Source organism: Cuculus canorus, chromosome 2 (genome assembly GCF_017976375.1).
Source record: "Cuculus canorus isolate bCucCan1 chromosome 2, bCucCan1.pri, whole genome shotgun sequence".
NCBI lineage: Eukaryota > Metazoa > Chordata > Aves > Cuculiformes > Cuculidae > Cuculus > Cuculus canorus.
The window spans coordinates 74,591,631-74,611,155 of NC_071402.1; the positions used below are offsets into that span (position 1 = coordinate 74,591,631).

The 19,525-nt window shown below is 40.0% G+C and overlaps 1 protein-coding gene across 1 annotated transcript; it reads right to left on the reverse strand.

Annotated features, from left to right (window-relative positions):
• Positions 1-7,691: 7,691 nt before the first annotated feature.
• On the reverse strand, positions 7,692-16,415 carry C2H7orf57 (chromosome 2 C7orf57 homolog). The gene is given in 8 exon segments (XM_054057874.1): positions 7,692-7,768; positions 9,855-10,039; positions 11,103-11,203; positions 12,079-12,083; positions 13,267-13,433; positions 13,562-13,664; positions 14,436-14,568; positions 16,188-16,415. Coding segments are annotated over 8 exon segments (999 nt in total).
• Between the last annotated feature and the right edge of the window lie 3,110 nt (positions 16,416-19,525).

Genomic DNA, 19,525 nt, shown 5'->3' on the forward strand with positions numbered 1-19,525 from the left:
GCGAGGGAGAGGGGGAGCGAGAGGGATGCGAGGGAGAGGGGGAGCGAGAGGGATGCGAGGGAGAGGGGGAGCGAGAGGGATGCGAGGGAGCGGGGGAGCGAGAGGGAGAGAGAGGGATCCGAGGGGGAGACGGAGGGGGGGTGCGAGGGGGAGGGAGAGAGGGATGTAAGGGGGGGGGGGGGGGGGGTGGAGCACCAGAGAGGGGATGCAAGAGGGAAGCCAGAGGGATGCAGCTCCTGTGCTGCAAGCATGGGTCTCCCGCTGCTCCTCAGGAGATCTGTCTCAGGGCTACAAGTTTTCAGGATGATTGTATAATATAAATATATAATCGTATGTTGTCACCCTGAGGATTCCAGAGTTTGGTTAGATTACATGGACGTTGGTATCCGTGTCTGTCTCCGTAAATCTGTATCCGTATAGGCTGCCTTTAAGTGCATTTCTTTTACTTGCACTTTGGTCTGGCAAAACAGGGTGGTGAGAGAAGAGCACAGATGACTTTTGGTAATAGACTAGAGCAGAGCAGTTCAGTTGGAAGGGACATACAATGACCATCCAGTCCAGCTGCCTGACCTGTTCAGGGCTGACCAAGTTAAAGTGTTGTTAAGGGCATGTCCAGATGCTTCTTACACATTGACGGCTGGGACATCAACCACCTCTCTAGAAAGCCTGTTTCAGTGTTCGACCACTCAGTAAAGAAACAGTTCCTAATGTACAGCCTGAACCTCCTGCCCTGGCACAGCTTTGAATCATCCCCAAGCATCCTATACTGCATACCCAGGAGAAGAGATCAGCACTTTACTCTCCACTTCCCGCCGCTCGAGAAGCTGTAGACAGCAATGAGGTTGCCCCTAAGCCTCCTTTTCTCCAAACTAGACAAACCCAAAGTCCTTAGCTGTTCCTCATAGGACATTCCTTCCAGGCGTTTCACTAGTTTTGTTGTCCTCCTCTGGATGCATTCTAGGGCCTTCACATCCTTCTCAAATCGTGGAACCCAGAACTACACACAGAACTCACGGTGAGGCTACACCGATGCTGCATACAGCTGGATAATTGTCACTTTTGACCTGCTGTCAAAATGCCCTATCGACCCTTGGCTTATCTTCAGCAATTCTGCTCATATCCCCTTGCCCCACTGATTCTGGTTTAAAGATCTCTCGATTAGTCCCACAAACTTACATCCAAAGATGCATTTTCCCTATCAGGACTGGTGGATCCCACCCAGCCCCAGCACCACAACGTATTCCTCTACTTTAGTTGAGAAATACTAACTCAGCAAAACAAGCACTAGAGTTTATCATCACTGGTACCAAATTCAGCACATCAACCAAATAACAGCTACAAAGCATGTAAAATGCAGCCCTGCATTGTGGTTGGAAAACCAGTCTTAATACAAAGACGACCATATGAGTCTGAAAACTTTCCTTCAAAACTGAACCTGAGTCATCTGACCAGTAATTTTACTAGGCTGTTGCACCAGCCAGTATTAATGATACGATATTTAAAATAAAAGATCTACTTAACATCAATGAAACCAACACAACTGTGAGGTATTCTCCATTATAACAAAAGCCTGATTTATGTCTGGCATCCTAATCATACAAAAAACCTAGAAACACTACCATCTTAAGTCAGATCTTTTAGGGTAGAAAGCTTGAGCACCAATCAAAAGGTTTTACATGCTATATCACTAAAGCAGCTAGCTTGCAACTGTTGATTCACAAAGTTCTCACAAGTCCCCTCTACCTAAATAAAAAGAACATATTCTCCACAACTTGCTATGAAATAGCTCCTAGCTAAGCTCAACGTTTTGCAAAGCAAGGAAATAAAATATATACCCTTACCTCCTAAAGCTAAATAGGTAAGTGCAGCACAACTGTAGATGTGGCATGTCCAGTGTTAACTTGGATACAGCTGACCTTACCAGGGCTACGGCAATTGGCCTGAGAAAAATAAGTGAAATCAAGCTGTGAATTCATCTCATGCCCTTTTTATGTTCTGAAAGAGTGGTACCTGTTCCTTTTAAAGCACCAATGAGATCCTGAACAAAGGATGAAAATATCTGCAAGAGGGATCCAGCACATCTAGCTACAGAAGTAACACTGCAATGGAAATAGAGCTATAATCTACAAATTTTGAAATTATAAGCGACCTATAAAGAGAGAATGCAAAACACACTTAGCTTGACATACACTTTCCTAAGTCTATTTTACAGACTCAAGTCTCCAGTTTTTACGTGAGACTAGGCCAAACATTGGTTCTTCTGAGATAAGATACACTTACTCTGGCAGAATTTGTTCAAGCTGGAAACAGAGAAATTTAAAACTATCGCAGGATTATCCTTTCTCATCAATTAGCGAGATAAAAGCAAAAACAAAGAAAAAAAAAAAGAAACAACTTACAGCACTAGATAAGCATGAATTTAATGTTGTTCATACAGTAACTGAAGCCATGAAGTTATTAAGCCCAGAGTCCTGCAATACAATTTAAAAAAATTGTTTTTCCTATCAGAGCCACACTGTTGTTTCCCACAGTAGGGAATTCTTGGGAGACAGAGCAACTAAAACCTTCTTGGTGCATAACCTTCTGTATATCAGGAGGGTAAACACATTGGGCACAAGACACTGCCAAGATGCATTTACTACAAAATTACACGTTGGGCATTTAGAGTAAAATCTCTTCATTTTGTGTCTCACATCAAAGGACATTGCATGGGAATATAAGAGTTCCAAGAAATCCCTTCACACAGATGCATTTCTAGCCATGAATGGCATAAAAGAGATATTGCTCAACTAAGTAAGAAAACATCACCTGTTCAACTTGTTTAAAATCCTCATAGGCAAAAACAGAATCACAGCCTCTTAATGTATATTCCGTTTTTCTGTTACTTGAATATTTGTCAACACTTGAAAACTATGGTAGTGGACAATCCAAATTAAGTATCTTAGGGCAGTATTTTAATTCTGTGGAAGAAACTTTTCTTTAAATAGGAATATTACCTGCACCTTCACCTCAGGATCCACTGAAAAATCTGCTTTGGCTTTCAGCAGGTTTGTCATTCAGCTATATAGAAAGAGAATAATCAATGTAGATTACTTCTTTTGTAAATAACAAATAATAAGGTTACTATAGCTACATTGTCTTAAATGTTCAATAAATAATGCATCTCTGAGTCTAATATTTAGTAGTAACCTTTGCCTTCAGTCATCTCTAGAAAACCTCTTTAAAATTTAACTTGTTTTAAACTTCCTGTCTTTGTAATCTTTGCATTTTTACTTCATTTCATATTCTAGTGGGAAAGATACCTTTTAAGTAAAACCAAGAAAATATATTAATACATGTTATTTTAGAAGGGTGAAAAATACACAACTACATACCAGGATTATTACAACAACAAATTACCAAACCTGCAACTGGCCTCACTTCTCAGATTTTTATATTGCATGGATGAAGATTTGCCATCTAAGGAAAGTAAGGCTGTCTATCCTTTTATAATCAGAAGTATACTCCTTCCTGCTCACCATATGCCATTTTTATAGTCAATTGGTCAAATAATTCAGTGCAGCTGTTCAGACACTTACCTACTGCATTTCGATTCTTCAGTCATTCTGGACATTTAGTATCATTAAAACCATTAGTAGGAGGACAAAATGTCCTAAGACTGAACTTCTATATTTCTATTTCTAGTTGTTGTTCCAGGCCATAGCATAATATGCAACTACATTCTGAAAAATAATCCGCAAAGAACTACAAAAGCAGAATATTAGGTCATTTGTTTACAGGAAAAAACAATGGCTTCAAGCTACATATTTTACAATTAAGTCTCCATATTCAGCACAGATAGAAGTATTTAAGAAACAGATATGCAGAAGTCAATTATATTTTACATGCTTAAGAAATACACAGGCCAATTCAATTTTTGCTTGCAGTGCTACACAAATTAATTTAAAGTATATATACCCTTGATCTCTGAAAACATGCTTCTATTTTAGTCTAGTCTAAAAAAGACATAAATGGTTAAGAATTAAGTATATATTTGGCCACATTATAAGAACAGCCATTTGACTTCGCTACAGTGAAACAGTTGCATGTAAAAGGAAAATTACTGTTCAATACCTAAAGTGCCAAGTTATTTTAAAATCTGCATCTGGAATTCTCTTAAAAATATTCACATATTCAGCATCATTGGAAGTAATTCATAAAATGTAACTGCACTTTTATTTTATCCTTGGGCTTGCAAAGCAATCAGTATTCAAAGAAGACACTATCTCCCTCATTACTCAAAGGTATTCATGTCAGAGATGGAGCACAATACAATTAAATAAATGTTTCAGCACTTAAAACAATATGGCTTGATTTTTTAAGCAGGCACACAGCTTTTGACTTTAATATGGCTCTTAAAAACAACAAACATTTAAAGTCCTTCTACACCCAAAAGCTTCCACTGCTTTTATATGGAACTGCTGATGACTGCTAGCTGCATGATTGCACTGACTCAGAGATTAATACACAACATAATTATTGGGATAAGGTGAACTCAAGCTACATATTCCCATCCTTGAATTCAGTTGGATCTTTTTCATTTTTTACAGGTATATTGATTTGATATCCCTTGAAGAGCTGGTAAGTTATGCTTCTGCTGCAGCTCTCCATTATTCTAAATGTACAAACACTAATCCCACGATTCTCCACCTGCTCTTATAAAGGGAAATCTTAGTCGGAAGGAGCATTTCAGCCTGTTAATATTCTAACTCATGGCATTCAAACTGTGATCCATGAAGACTCAGCTGACTAACAGTGCAGAGCAAACATCCCTTGGCTTGAAGGAAATCTGAGTACACATTAATGACACATTAGCAAACTCCTAAGAATTTGAGGAATGTCATATGGAGATTACCTGATGGTTACCAAGGTAAAAAGAGCCAATTTTAACAATAGGATATTGTGTACCGTTTTAAAAGTGTTTCAAAACCAGCACTATAAACACTTCTAAAAATGTAACTACAGTAAAGCAAAATAACAGTGCTGAGTGCCCAAGTTAGGATCTCAGTCGTCTTCTGTCTCTGCCTCTAACAACTGCCTAAAAATACGACAGTTTTGGACAAGAACTCCCAGTACTGAGTAAAAAGTGTTCTGAAGTTAAGAGGACTTAGACATCAAACAAATATACCGTTATTTAGGAAACTTTGTACAGATCTTATTGAGAAAAGGAGATCATCCTAAGGAAAAGAAAGATTAGAATTCTTATTTGCAGGTCAGCAGTATCACAGCTGCATGGGAATTCTTATTTTACAGGATAGATTTTGAGGGTTTTGGCATAGCAAGCACATTCAAGTCTATGTGAACAAGTGATCTCCAAATCTGTCAGTATGCTGGGGTATTTGGGTGTTGGGTTTTTCTGGTTGTTGCATTATCAATCCCGATGTTTTCAGTAAATTTGTACTAAAAACCTTTAAAAAAATCTTTTCATGGATAAAGAGATTGAAATGGATTCAATAGAAGCTTACAAGAACAAAACACCTTATTACTCAACTGATGAGCATTTTAAAAAAGGCTTGGGTGCCTTACCATTAAGCAACTTGATCCCAGAGAGTTTCATCATCATCTCATATTTCCCCTTTCATGTTTTGCCCAATAAAGTACGTAACTTCAACTAGTACTGGCAAAAGAAGTTTCCCTATGATAATGGCAGTCAGAAGATCAAAGAGGGACTGAAATGTAGTTGTACAATTAAAGTATACTACAGCGTCTGTAAGACACAGAACTTATTTTACTGTTTAAGTTTATAGTTGGTGGGCACAGCTAACCCAGATCTCTGCTACACATTTTATAGACATTAAAAATAAAAAATGAAACCTTATCTAAAGACTCTGTCAAATAAAGATACCTGAATTCCTGGATATGACATGTTCATGTAACTGAAGAATTCTGAAAAAATTCATAAAATGGTACTTATTTTTTGGAGAACATCATGTAGCTAATAGCAATTTCTGCATTAGGTGTAAAATTTTATAGTTGAAATCCTAAGGGTATCAGCAATTTGCCTGTTATATACACACAGTTTTTTCACTCAAGCTTATTCTTTAGTGCTTTTTTATAGTGACAGTTTTTTCCACTCGTCAGGTTTCATACTATGAGCTTTATCTCTGGCATCCCCTAGTACTCTAGCCTAAAAAAGTAAATTTCCCCCAAAGCTCTGCTTTCACAGTAAAATTAATGTTTTCATTGTATCTGAACATAATCCACAATATAAATTGCAAGTGAAAACAGATATAAGGTAGTAATTTCCAGCCCCTACCTCCTCCCTCCACCATCAAGTACAGCTAATGTAAGCTGTTTTGTATCTGGAAAATTTTGCAGACTAACCCATAACACCACATCTAGGTCTCTTCATGTGTTTTAGCCTTTTATTTTTGTAAATACAACTTAGCTGAATTATTCATTAGAATGAACAACAAAGACTGACTCATTACTGGGTCTAACAATGTCAACAGGAAAATTTCCACACTTTCACTGAAAATTCTAAGAGTTCAGATTAGCAGTAAGTTTACCTATTTCTAATCAACTTTACTAACAAAATTCTAAAGAAAAACACTGTTAAGTCAAATCCCCTAAATAGTCCGTTCCAATAAATATAAATTCAGTAACACATTTTAAAATCTTCATCTCTCTGATTCAAAGGTGTACAGAGTGCACTCTGAAATGGTAACAAAAAAATCACTCTTCTTCTTCTTAAAAACTTCACTTTTCATAGAATTAGCAAAAATTACCTTATTGAACTAGCATCCACTTTCTAATGGGCTTTGTAATAAATACTTAATTATCGATAAGTTTTCAAGGATATAACCTAATTCAAGCAGATAAAAGGGCAAGTGTTAATGTATCTAACTCTTTTAGAATATTAAGATAATTTACATACATTGCTCTTTCAAAGTATAAACTGTTTCACTGGTGTGAACACAGATCTCTAGCATACAATGGGTTTGTTTCTGTCAAAACAGGATAAATACATTTTTATTTAACAGCTGAAAGCGCAGACATCATGCGTAGCTCAAGCCCACACTACTGTTACCCAGTTATTCATTTCTATATAAAAAGACTATAAAATACAATTACACCAGGTCTTAATCATGTAGCTGGACATCATGACTGATCAACTAGTTGGTGTACAGCAGGCATAGCAACAATATTGTCCTGGAAAGCTGAATATCTGGTCTAAACAATGTGCTTTTCGGACTAAGAAGCCATTTTTCCAGTGAACATTTGACACTTTTACTGCAAGTATCTAAACCAGTTAAATTCTTTCTGTTTACATTTCACACCATACAGTTCCCCTTCACCTTTCTTTATGACATAGGTCATGACTACAACTTTAGTTAAATAATGAAACTTGCTGTTTTGGACACATTGATACCATGCTCATCTCTGCTCAAATTTGAAAACAGCAAAGGCACACTAGTCTGGTATAGGAGAGAACTTCAGTTTTGCTTTGTTTTATTTATTATATTAAGAAAAAGTGTAGGAAAATGACAGCTGTTTGTTCTTTAAAATTTGCTGTAATCAAGCACAATTAGGTTCATCCAATCAAATTAACTTCTCAATCAGGGATGAGTTCAACTATAAAAAGTAGGCTAAAAAACATAGAAATAATGGAAACATAAATACAAATTACTTGGGAGAAGTAAAGCCTTAAGTTACTTATCCCATCCCAGATACAGAGGCCTCAACTCATTGCTTGCAGGTGCTGATTCAGACTGCGATGTCTCTGAATCTGCAATAAAGAGAGATTAAAGTTCTTAGGATTACTGAAATCATGACAATAAAAAGGTCAACTAAAATTTTCAGGTTCTGCCTCACGTCAACAAGCGTACAAACACCAGGACTTTTAATTTTTAACTAACAAGACAGATAAGCTACCTATAAAGTCTGCAGTATGATGCGAATCTATAGCTCAATACAAATGGGCTACAGATTCACATGTGAAATGGGTTATGTCTCTTGTCTGATGTGTCTTGGACTTATCCTCTACAGGAGATAACAGAGAAAGCTCCATCTCAAAAGGGAGCTGCAAGATGCTCACGCTGCCGGTTGCTTTGGATGAGCAGACAAATGTATCCAAGTGCAAAGAAAACACAAGCACTACTTTCAGTACATACCTGAAAGAATGAAAAGGACAAGGTCAAAACAGAATCAAGGTACATATCTAGATAAAATCATACTGTTAAGAGCATTTAAAAAAAAAAAATCTCCTTTTACAGAGATACAGAATCAATTGGAATAGCTAAGACTGACAAAGGAGGGCAATATAAGCACAGCAGGTGTTATGTTATCTAAGAATTTGTGAAAGAAAATAATCTCAAAAATAAAATGTATCTATATATCAAACTAGGCAGCATACTGACTTTTCAGCAGCCTTTACAGTATACCCATCATTTCGTTCTCAATGCCTAAGTAGTATAAGCAAACCAATATCACGATTATTCTGAAAAATCTTCAACTTTATAGTCCAAATGTGCCATTAGAGACACATGTCACATTAAAGAAATCAACTACCACCAAATGAATGAATTTGAGGGTTCAAAAATCTCAAATCCTTTCATTCTACTCACAGTAGTGGAAAAGAAAGAAGTCAGTGTACAAGAAAGTTAAATAGAGTCCAAACTCAAAAGAATAATATTCAAGGTTTTCTTTCAGGCTAAGGAAGCGCACTTTTAAGCTCCATGGTTAAACTATATAGGACACTACACCTCCCAAGGCAGCATCCTCTGCATGATCGGTGTGGATACTTATGTTTACTTGGAAGAGTGGCTTCTCAGGTTATGCACCCTTTCTGGTCCAGACTGAGATCTGGCTTCATCCCTTAGTTTTATAGGATTTTTTCTTTTGAACAATAACACACAACTACTAGGTTTCTCTTTGCCTGTTTTCTTCCAATGCTTCCTGGAGGGAGAGGTTCTGCACACACAAATGTAGTGAAGATATATTAATGGAGGACACAAAGATGAGTTCAAGAAGTCCTAAAGTGTTGAAGGAACTGAATTAACTGTCCTCTAAGACTTCCACACATTGATATATCAAGGTCAAGGGAGTCATGGCAACCCCTCATATACACAAGCATTTACCGATACAATTAAAATAAAAACCCAGTGACCCGAATATTTCAATGTGTACATTCAACAGCATTTTAAAAGGTTGCTACAGAAAACTCATATACCCGCCGCGGTTACCAAGGCATTATAAAAAGCCTAAGCAAAAGGCCTTTGACAGAAGTAAGGGGAATTTTCCCCCATTTAACTCTTATGTCAAAGTCATGAGAGTTTTCAAGTGATGTCTTTCATTGCTGTTACCATTATGCATGACAAAGTCAGGCTTCAAATCACAGATAAAAATTGGATAACTTTTTTTCTCTCTAATAGACCTGCTGCAACGCCACTGTCTTCAATGATGTGCATATATTTTGACAAGTTTTTAGGAAGAGTAATTTATTTCTTAATCATGAACATCAATGACATTTGTCATACAAGTTTTGAAAAAAATATTAGGGGCCAAAGACTACTCACAACAAACAAGTAACAAATATTTTATGGTCTGCTTAAATTTAGGCAGGAGGACAGATGTGTGTCTATAGCATTTTCCCAAAATACATCACACAGAAGCCCTTGGATCCAAACAGAGCATACCACTGCAATTACAAAGATGAGAACAATCCACAAAAGCCCCTGCCCTCCCTGACTACAAACAGGAGCACCTTCTTCTTTAGCTGGCCATGAAGTATTGAAAGCTAAGCATGGTAATTCAGTAAGTCTCACGATTTTTAAAGAGACATGCAAACTATTCAGGGTGCCCTCTGCTGTTACTTTGAGATCCCAACTCATTTTGAAAGAAGCAGCCTTCGATAATTTTACTTTTGGTCTGCTCACTGTTTTCTCATGTTTCTTGAACCTTTTCTTCCCATCCAGTACGCTGTTGAAACCAGTCAATCCCATAACTATTGCTAATTAAATTGCTAAAGCTTAATGCTTCACTTTTTCTCTGAACAGATCTGTAAATCTAAATATATTAAGGAAACAAACAGCATAACTAAACAAAAATGGGGATTGGGTGGGAAAATTTCATTTTGCACAGAAAGGGCAATAATCTTGTAATTTATTTCTAAGTAATTGAACATATACATAGGACAGAAACATATATATAAACTTATATATGTAATCATTAAAAAAAAACCAAACCTAACAACAAAACCCTCCAAAGCACACAACTATGCCTGATTCAATAATACGTAATTTTACATGAGGAGAGCTATCCATTTTATTGCAACTTAACATGTATAATTCTTACTCGGTTCTGGTCTCAGAGTTGAAAAAGTGAAAAAGGGAAATCATACAAAGAACGCATAAGTTAAAAATGCTGACTGCACACATTCTGTGCTGCATAAAGGTGAAATTTTGCCACAGATTTGCTCATAAGTTCATTAGATAGTTTAATCATTTATTTTGCATCATTAACATATTTCTAAAATATACTAGGGGTACTGATGACAGTGTAATAAATTTTTAACACAAAGTACACAGAAACAATTCAGTTGTGCACACAGCTGATGATGTGATTACATCACATGTGATATGATAATTTGCTTAAAAGACTGCTATCTTCCAAGTGCTCATGACAGTACTTCTGCTGTGTCTGACCTTATATAGGCTATAGTTTATGTGTTTTCTTAAAATGGTAGTCCTACTTGTGTCTCTGTAGCCTATCCTAACAATGTACATTATAGTTTGCATCTGCTTACTGGTACTGAGGAAAAAAACAGACAATCTGCAATACAACAAAAGTGTGCTACATGAAGACGTGTACCTAGATGCTTAGTTTTCTTAAAGAAAAATTATATTTAATAGCTTTCCTATGCAAATTAAAGTGCTGCTGTTTTAGTTGTTTGTAAAATTGTTTTAGTGTCACACATGATAGTGAGTTTAGTAGCACTAAGGATCCAAAAGTCCAGACGCGTATCAACTAATGTCTGCAACATCACAAGGAGTATTGTTACTGGCAACCAAGAGTAGTTGCAGGCTTAGGAGTTCAATGAATTTCAGAAGCATACTACTTACAGAGGTGGAAAGGAAAGGTTATTTTTCCTGCTAAATTCCTTGTTTGTAGGAACATTTGGCATTCTGCTCGGATATTCGGGGTTTATAGCTGGGAGCTTTACCTGTGTAAGAGAAATCTTAACTTAAGAAAAGGAGCTATGATAAAATAATAAAAGGAGCTATGATAAAAATAACAAAGAAGATTATATAACTTTCAGAAGTGAAGGTCAAAGACCCCAGAAGTCTTCAAATTTTACTATCTTATCTACATTATTTCCATAAGAACAGAAGAGTATAAAGGAACAGCAAAAGATAAAGCAGCACCTTAGTTAGTTATTCTAGATAAGGTCAGCTATTTGTTCAGTATGTCAATAATGCAAATGTCCTCTCCACAAGGTTTTCTCTCACAGTATACTTCTACCCAAAGTTAAGCTTCAAATTCAAACTTAACCACTGCAACCTCCCAGCTTTGCTCATTTCTCTGTATGCTGCATATGAAAATATCCTAGTCTCACTGCAGTCAGAGGAGCCAGAAATTAATTTCCACTTTATTAACTACATTCTTTTTTTCCATAAAAAGCATAAAGCATCCCACATAATAAGGAACATTCTTTTTTTCCATAAAAAGCATAAAGCATCCCACATAATAAGGAAACAGTTGTGGTATATTAATTAGAGGTTTGAAACTCAAACAAATAAAGAAGCCTGAAAAGTGTATTTTATCCTCTTTCACTTGCAAATGACAGGTAAAAAAACTCAGTGTTGACTGAAAGACAGATAAGAACACACCTAGGAAGCCAGTGAATTGACACCACAAACTCTAGGATTGAAAGCTATAAAACTGAAAGTAATGAAGAAACTTTAGTAACACATTATCAAAGCTGTTTATTTTAATTCTCACCAAAATTAACAGCTGCTGAACGGTCAACTTACTTCCCTCTAAAACAAAAGCATTAAATTAAATATCCCAAGCAATTCCCAGATATGTTTCACTAACAGAGGCTAAAGAAAAATCAAAACATATTTAAAGACTGTTTACAGCTTCCTTCATTGCATGGAGTGTGGAAAAGAACGTGCTGAAGATAGCATATAGTTTGCAAAGCTTATTAACCAATTTTTATGTGTTATATTAAAATATCTTTTTAATTAGAACCTACATGTTATTTGGCCATTTTCTCTTTTAAACATCCACATGGGCTAGTTGTCCATCACTTTACTATGAGCACAAAGACCAAATCCTTCATGCACCAACATATCTTTGCTGCTTTGCAAAATTCCCAGAAGAACAAGGATTATCCCTGTGATTAAGGGAGCAACTACAGTATATATCCCAAGGCATGGTGAACCATGTAATGCAGTATCATCACTTAGTCAAACAAATAAATTGAATATTCCTTGGAAATTTGCCTACGATATATTGGAATACATCTCTTAACGTTTCAACATACAAGATGTAAGGTGAGAAAACTAAAATCAAGACTGCAGGGGCTAGATACATCATCTCACTTGAAGACTCTTCAGAAATGTACTCTTAAACCACAGGATAGAAACTTACTATAAAAGGAAATATAATAAATACCTGTGAAAGATGCAACATGTGATGTTTCAAGATACACGAGACATTTTTCAGGGAACAAGATAAGGTACTGTGTAAGGCAATCATTTTAGAGTTGGTAGTGTGGAGGTAAAGCTAAAGCCAGAGACACACAATCTGCCTTCTCAGGCACCTAATCTTAAAGTTTTGGTAGATTTAGTACCTTAGACAAAGTTCAACTTCACCTTCTAGAAGATAAGTATAAATTAAATACCAGGGCCTCAGCAGATTTGGTATCTGATCTGAGTATATAACATGTATTCGTTTTGTATTCGGTGATAAATAAAAGACATGAGAACTTCCATTCATGTGACTGAATGAAACCGTGTCTTGATCAAACTCCACCCAAACAGAAATGGACCTCGGTCTCACTTTACCAGTCACCTCACATGGACTTCAATTACACAGTTATTAAAGTTAAATTTGACTCTTAGAGTACTTCTTACTTGCTAACTGAAATATAAAAATTGCTTCTGGAATATGGAAATTTGAGTGGACTACAGCTTCCCTTCCATAAGGACCAACAAGTCCCGCTAGAAGTGTCTTCCCAAGCTCTACAAAGCATGCTCCCGGAGTGCCTTTCCACCATACCTTCTCTTTCTTTGATTTTCTTTGTGTTTTCTTTGGCAGGCCGCTGCCAAACACTTTTCATATCAAAATCAGAAGGCCCTCTTCTTGTCTCGTAACTATTACCATGATGGCCATCAGCCTTAAACTCTCGATGAATCATGTAATCTGGTAGAGAGGAAACAGAGCTCCTGCAGGTAAAGATTTAACACTTTTTTGTGCCAGGGATATGTATCTTGCACTTTAGTACAAAAGTATTTTGAAACACTGACAGGTGAAGAGAGATAAAAGGAGTTATGTGGGGTCTCAGCAGCCTTACCATGGCTTATTGGGTGCTGGGGGATTGGAGCAGTGCAAGTACCAGTTAGCACATCCTGCTGGAGAGGACTTCATAGTCATAGGAGTGTAGCATTTCAGTAGCTCTCAAAAGAAAAAGACAAAAGAAACTACTCTTTTGATTTCTTATCTGGTTGCAAAAGCGTTACCGTTGTTTTCAGGTTGCTATTTTACCAGGTAAAAATGCTCGCTTTACTCAGTAAAAAGCACTTGGACAGTCAGAACCTTGGAACATCATGCTCCTCTCGTACCTTGTTTCTCTTCCTCTAAATTCTCTGACATGCTTCTATTGGTCTGTTAATTCATATTTTTGTCATCCTGCTCTAAGCTTACATGCAAAGCATCTGCTCAAGTTGTTCAAACTTTCTTCTTTAATAAAGGATGTAACAAAAGCGTGGATCACATTGGTATGATAAAAGAATAGGTACAGCACTGTAACAAACTGTCATTGTGAAAAACACTTTACAGGCATTTACCAAGTTTCCCGATGATGCTTTTTTTGTGACAACATAATTTTCACCAGACCGCTATTTAAATAGTCCAAGCATAAACTGTAAAGACCTTAGTCAAGTGCAGCTAAACCACTATCATCTGCTTAGATTAGAAATAGTGCAGAACTACACATTTTGCTGAAAGGTACCTACACACGACAGACTGCAAGGATGTCTTGACAAGGTGACCTCTTCCATCACCTCTTCCATCTTTCAATTGCTCATTTTTTTTCTATAGGTCACTTTCAAAACTCCACAGGATTATTTTTTTTTTTTTTTGTAGTACATACAAGCATTTTTCACCACCACACTCAAGCAAAGCCAAGGAAAACAAAGGAAAAACAAACAAGTGAAGGAGACACTCACCAGGTCTGACTCCTTGCCTTGCCACTCTGACATAAGCTGAATCAGTCTCTGACCCTGCAGCACCTAGATGGCAGGAAGAAATGCTCGCTGCAAAACTGTGGGAAGGTTTTGCAGGGTCACCAAGACATGGAATCTGTTGGAGGAAGTGTGCTTTTTGAGGTTATCGGTGTCTCTTGTTGTTTCAGTGGCATGTGGTGTGACCCTCCTGCAATAATGGAAAACAAAATGTTTATGGTAACAGTTAACTGCCAACATCCTTTTTTAGGCAACAAATCAAGCCCACATGAAACTTGAGCAACATGCTGGATTTCAGCTTAGAGACACAAGACTAGGCTTGATTATTCTGGGGGATACAGTACACACAGTTCATAGAGGATCAGGTGCAACAGGGGAACACATTGGTTTCAGTCTTGAAACAGCATTCAAGTTTTCAGGTAAAGTCTTCTAGTACAGGAGATTGTACACCTTCATGCAGAAAACAACTTCCAAAGACACCAAGAGCAGCAAGAGGCACAGAAGACAGCAGGAAACACTCAAGCCTTTCATTTCCTTTCCTCCTCATCAATTAACAAATGCAAAGACAGCACCTGTCAGCACGCAGGTGCCCCTTTTTTGCAGGTCTTGATTTGTCAAGCAAACAAACCTAATCCCCAAACCACTCACCTCTCCAGATAAAAAATGCCCAACACCCCACCTCCCTATACGTTCCTTTCTCAATTTCTACTGAGCAAAAATAAAATAAAAATAAATAACCATGGATGTGAAGATGCAGTGGCAGACAAACAAAACAAACCAAAACAGACTAAAAAATTACTACAGGAACGGAGCACAGGAGACTTACTGAAGTGACCCTAAGTGCAGCAAATGCTGTTTCGTGGATGAAAATTAAGTATTTTAGGGCAGGTATCCTATTAAGGAGTTCCTTTGGTAAACAAACAGCATTGGCCGTGCTGAAACCCCAACATAAAAAAACCCAAAACAACCCAAAGCACTTACTGCCCTCAGTGGCAGTATCAGTGGCAAAGAAACACTGCACTCTTGCTTTTTTGCACTTCACTAATTGCTCCATCAGAAATTACCCAACCTAAACACCGCAAATGGTCTCCCTGTGTTTAGTTTGCTGGGTTGGCACTGTCTTGGATCTCTCTCTACTACGTGCAGTGGCTCAAAAATCAGGGAAGTATTATAGATCTAGTGGGAAGTGTCCCTGCCCACGGCAGGGGGGTGGGATTGGGGGGTTGAAACCTTTAAGGTCCCTTCCAACCCAAATTATCCTATGGTTTATGATATATAGGAAGAGATCGATTTCCTTTAAAACAGAGCAGCAATCCCGGATAAAAGGCAAGCAGCTCAGCTCTTCCTTTGGAAAACTGGGAGGGAGAAATAATAATTGCAGACCCGAGGGAAAGGTTTACTTCCAGCTTAAGCGCTTTCAAAAGAGATCGTGAAAATAGCAGTCAGCTCTAAGCAAGGGTTATTCGAGCGGGTTAATGCATAAACTGCCTTCTGAGCACTCTGCAGGGGGACGCATTCGAACCACTGCCGAGGGCAGGCAGCGAGCCCCGCGCACTTAGGGCGAAAGCAGTAAACCGGACACTCCGCACAGCATGGCCCCAGCCAAGCGCCACGGAGGCGTGCCCTTCGAGAGGGATGTGGTCTCAGAGGGCGTGGCTTTTATGTGCTCCAGGACGCTGGTCTCCCAGCACACGGGGGGCGTGGCTCTCAGAATCCGGTGGGCGTGGCTTCTAGAACGAGAGTGTGTTTCCGGTTGGGGCGCGGCTTCATTTCCCGTGGGCGTGGCCTCGCAGCACCGGGGGCGTTGTTCCCACCACCTGGGGGCGTGGCCTTCAGCCCCCAAGGGGCGTAATCTCCCAACCCGAGAGCGTAATCTCTCAGACCGGGGGCGTGGCCTCCCAGCCCGGGGGCGTGGCCTCTAGAACGCGGCGCGCCCCTCCCTCCCCCAGGGCGAGGGGCCGCCATTTTGGCGTGGTGCGGAGGGGGCTGCGGGTGGGCTGTGTGCCGAGTCCCTTTCCTGCAGCTCGCCGTTTTCTGTCTGTGGGGGGGTACCTCATCCTTCCCTGGGCTTCACAAGAGAAGTATTTCATAGCAGGTGTTCACGCAGCGTGAGGGGGAAGGGGAAGCTGGGAGTGTGTGGAGGTCCTGAGCCCTGTCTGCCCGTGCTGCAGGCTGCCACGGGAATGGCTCTTTTTCACAGAACCACAGACTCGTTAAGGTTGGAAAAGAAGATCGTCCAGTCCACCTGTCCACCCAGCACCACTGTGGCTTCTGAGCCGTGTCCCAAAGTGACATATCTCTGTGGTTTTTGAACGCCTCCAGGGAAGGAGACTCCACCACCGCCCTGGGCAGCTGTTCAATGCTTTACCACTCTTTCAGAGAATAAATTTCTCCTAATATCCAATCTAAACCTCCTCTGGTAGAAAGTATTACTGAGGTCCACCTGTTTGTAAGAGCTTTTGTGCCATGGCTAGGGGTTGCTGAACTTGAAAGAGCTGTTGCAAATGTATCCACGGCATTGGGAAAACCCATTAGTGAAACCACAGAGAGTGTTAGCATTACAGGAAGAAATCAAATTACTATTACAAATGGTAATAGAGAATCGATTAGCCTCACACTATCTATTAGTAGCACAGAATCTGTGAATTATTAACACCAGCGGCTGTTTTTCCCTGTAAAGACACAAAAAAAAGTGGCAACTGGTGCAGAGAAGACTCATTAATTATTACTTTAAGTAACACAAATTTTTTTTCTAAATCTATTCAAGTGGTTAATCTCATGGCTCTGAAACTTAGTCATAGGACTGTGAACAAAAAGAACTAAAGAATTTCGGTTGTGGTATTCAGTAGCTTATCTGGTGTTCAATTATAGAAGTGTGTTTGCAGTGTTGTACGACCACATGCACTCCACCTGCTATCAAAATAACGGACTGTGTGACCCTGATGGGTTCACAGCCGAGCGGTTGTTGAGAAGACAGATGCGCAATGAAATCATGGAGATAAATCCCAAAGGGCGCCGTTAGGGACAAGTGCAAAACCCACTGTGGCTACCTCTTGTACTCAGTCTGCAAAATAAGAGTTGGCTTTTAATGATTAATTTGCCCTGGAAAGTAACAAATGGCACCTGACGTGATTGCAGGTGCCCTCCAAAACTAAATCCTCGTTTGTTCCCTTGCTCCTGTGGTTACTCATTAGGTGACTGGAACATTAGGGAATGTTTTTATACCTGCAGTTTGTGCTAGCCTGTCTTTTCCAATACCGAATAAAAGAAAGGCGACGTTTAAAATAGCATGTGAGAGTTGCTAGCAGCCTATAAGTTTTTTCTCAGTGCTTTTCCTTTCCCTTCCCCTCTTTTTTCCTTAGGTTTAGTTTTGATATATTTGGGCTTTTGTCTATCTCTAGACAAAATCTGTTCAGGCTTCTAACTACCGCCCATCTACCTTTTAATTACTAGGTTTCCTACTAGTAACTGCCTTCTTGAGCAGGGCCACAGCTATGCCATCTCTGGCAGTATCCTGCAGCTGCTCTGTGATGTACGGCAGCAGGATAAGGTTTTTCCTTGCCTGTGGGAGACATTTTCTTTTTGTAAAGCAGCAACAGGTTGCAGGGATGAAAACTCTCCAGGAACACTGGCCTCCCCACCGGCTTCTCAGCAGGCAGTGCAGATTACAAGGGCAAGGTCCTGTCATGGGACCCTGCCCACACTCAGGGAAAAGGGGTAGTAAGCAGCTGAGACCGGAGAGCCTGTGTTTTTAGAATGATGTGAGTTGTTTATTTGATGATACAAAAGTTGGACACTTTTGCCACGATCTTGGAGAGCTCCATCACGGCCAAGGTCTCCTAGGGGAACAGAGTCATGGGGGCAGCCATGGAAGCCTGGGGGCAGATGGCCATGACCCCGCAGTGCCCAGGAAGGGGCCTCAGGTTGGGGGAGTCAGCTGTGGTTCACCGAATGTGTACCTTGGAGTAGAGGGAATTCTGGGGACTCTGGCTGTCCTTCTGCAGAAGCAGGTAGAAGATGCTGCAAAGCACAGGTGGAGGAGGCTGCGCTCCTCCTGCAGAAGCAGTCCTGCTCTGCTGTGGGGACAGAGGTGCTCTTCAGACTCAGCAAGGACGAGGCAGACCCTGGGGTTGGAGACCTGGGTTGATCCCAATGTGATGGGGGACATCTCAGGCCCCTGTGACACTGACACTCGATCTTGGGGTGAAAAACCGTATGGCACCCCCTCTCCACTCTGCCTCTCTCTCAGACCTAGGGGTGGCACCAGGGACCATCAGGGCCACCTGGCAGCGAGGAGGCCAAGCTGAAGGCTGAGGCTGAAGCATGGAGATCATGGTCAGCATGGATTGCTGCCATACTGTGGTTCCCCAGCTGTAAATGGACTCCTTTTGTAGCAGTACTTGGAGAGCACAGCAGGGGATGATGGGTCAGTATGGGGCAGTCTTCTTCACCTCCCTACCCAGCACCCAGTGTTCCGAAACCCTGTGGCGGGAAGGGCTGTACCCATCCCAGAGCCATAGGCTGGCCAAGGGACCTGCAGACATCATTGGTTCCAAGCCCCATGTCCAGCTAGGCTACCTAGGTGACTCTGGAGCATCTCCCAGAATGAGGAGCCGGAGCAGCACTCATCCATGCTCTCCTGCCCAGCCAAGCCCTCTCCTGTCCCCATGGCTGTGCCCCTGCCCCTCCCTCAGCCTGTCCGGCTGTCCCCTCTCCTTGATGCTCTACATCACCTTGTCCGAGACTGAAGCCAGGAGGGTTTCTTTGTGATCCCCCATATGAAGATTGAGACACAACCAGGGTCAGATGTTGTATGTCAAAAAAATCTTTTTTCATTATGAAAAGCAACGAGATAAGGCAATAGTCATAGAAAGGGAGGAACAACGATAGAAATTAAGCCACCTTTTGAGATAGTGTCACAAGAATAGTCACTATCATGGGTCTGCAGTGTCTTGTGGGTCAGAATCTTGGGGTCCCATGAAGAGTTGGTGGTGGGCAAAGGTGCATGGGAGTCTTTCAGTGGGTCCTTTTACATCTCTCTTCTGCCTAGGTTGTCATAACACCCGCTTGTATTA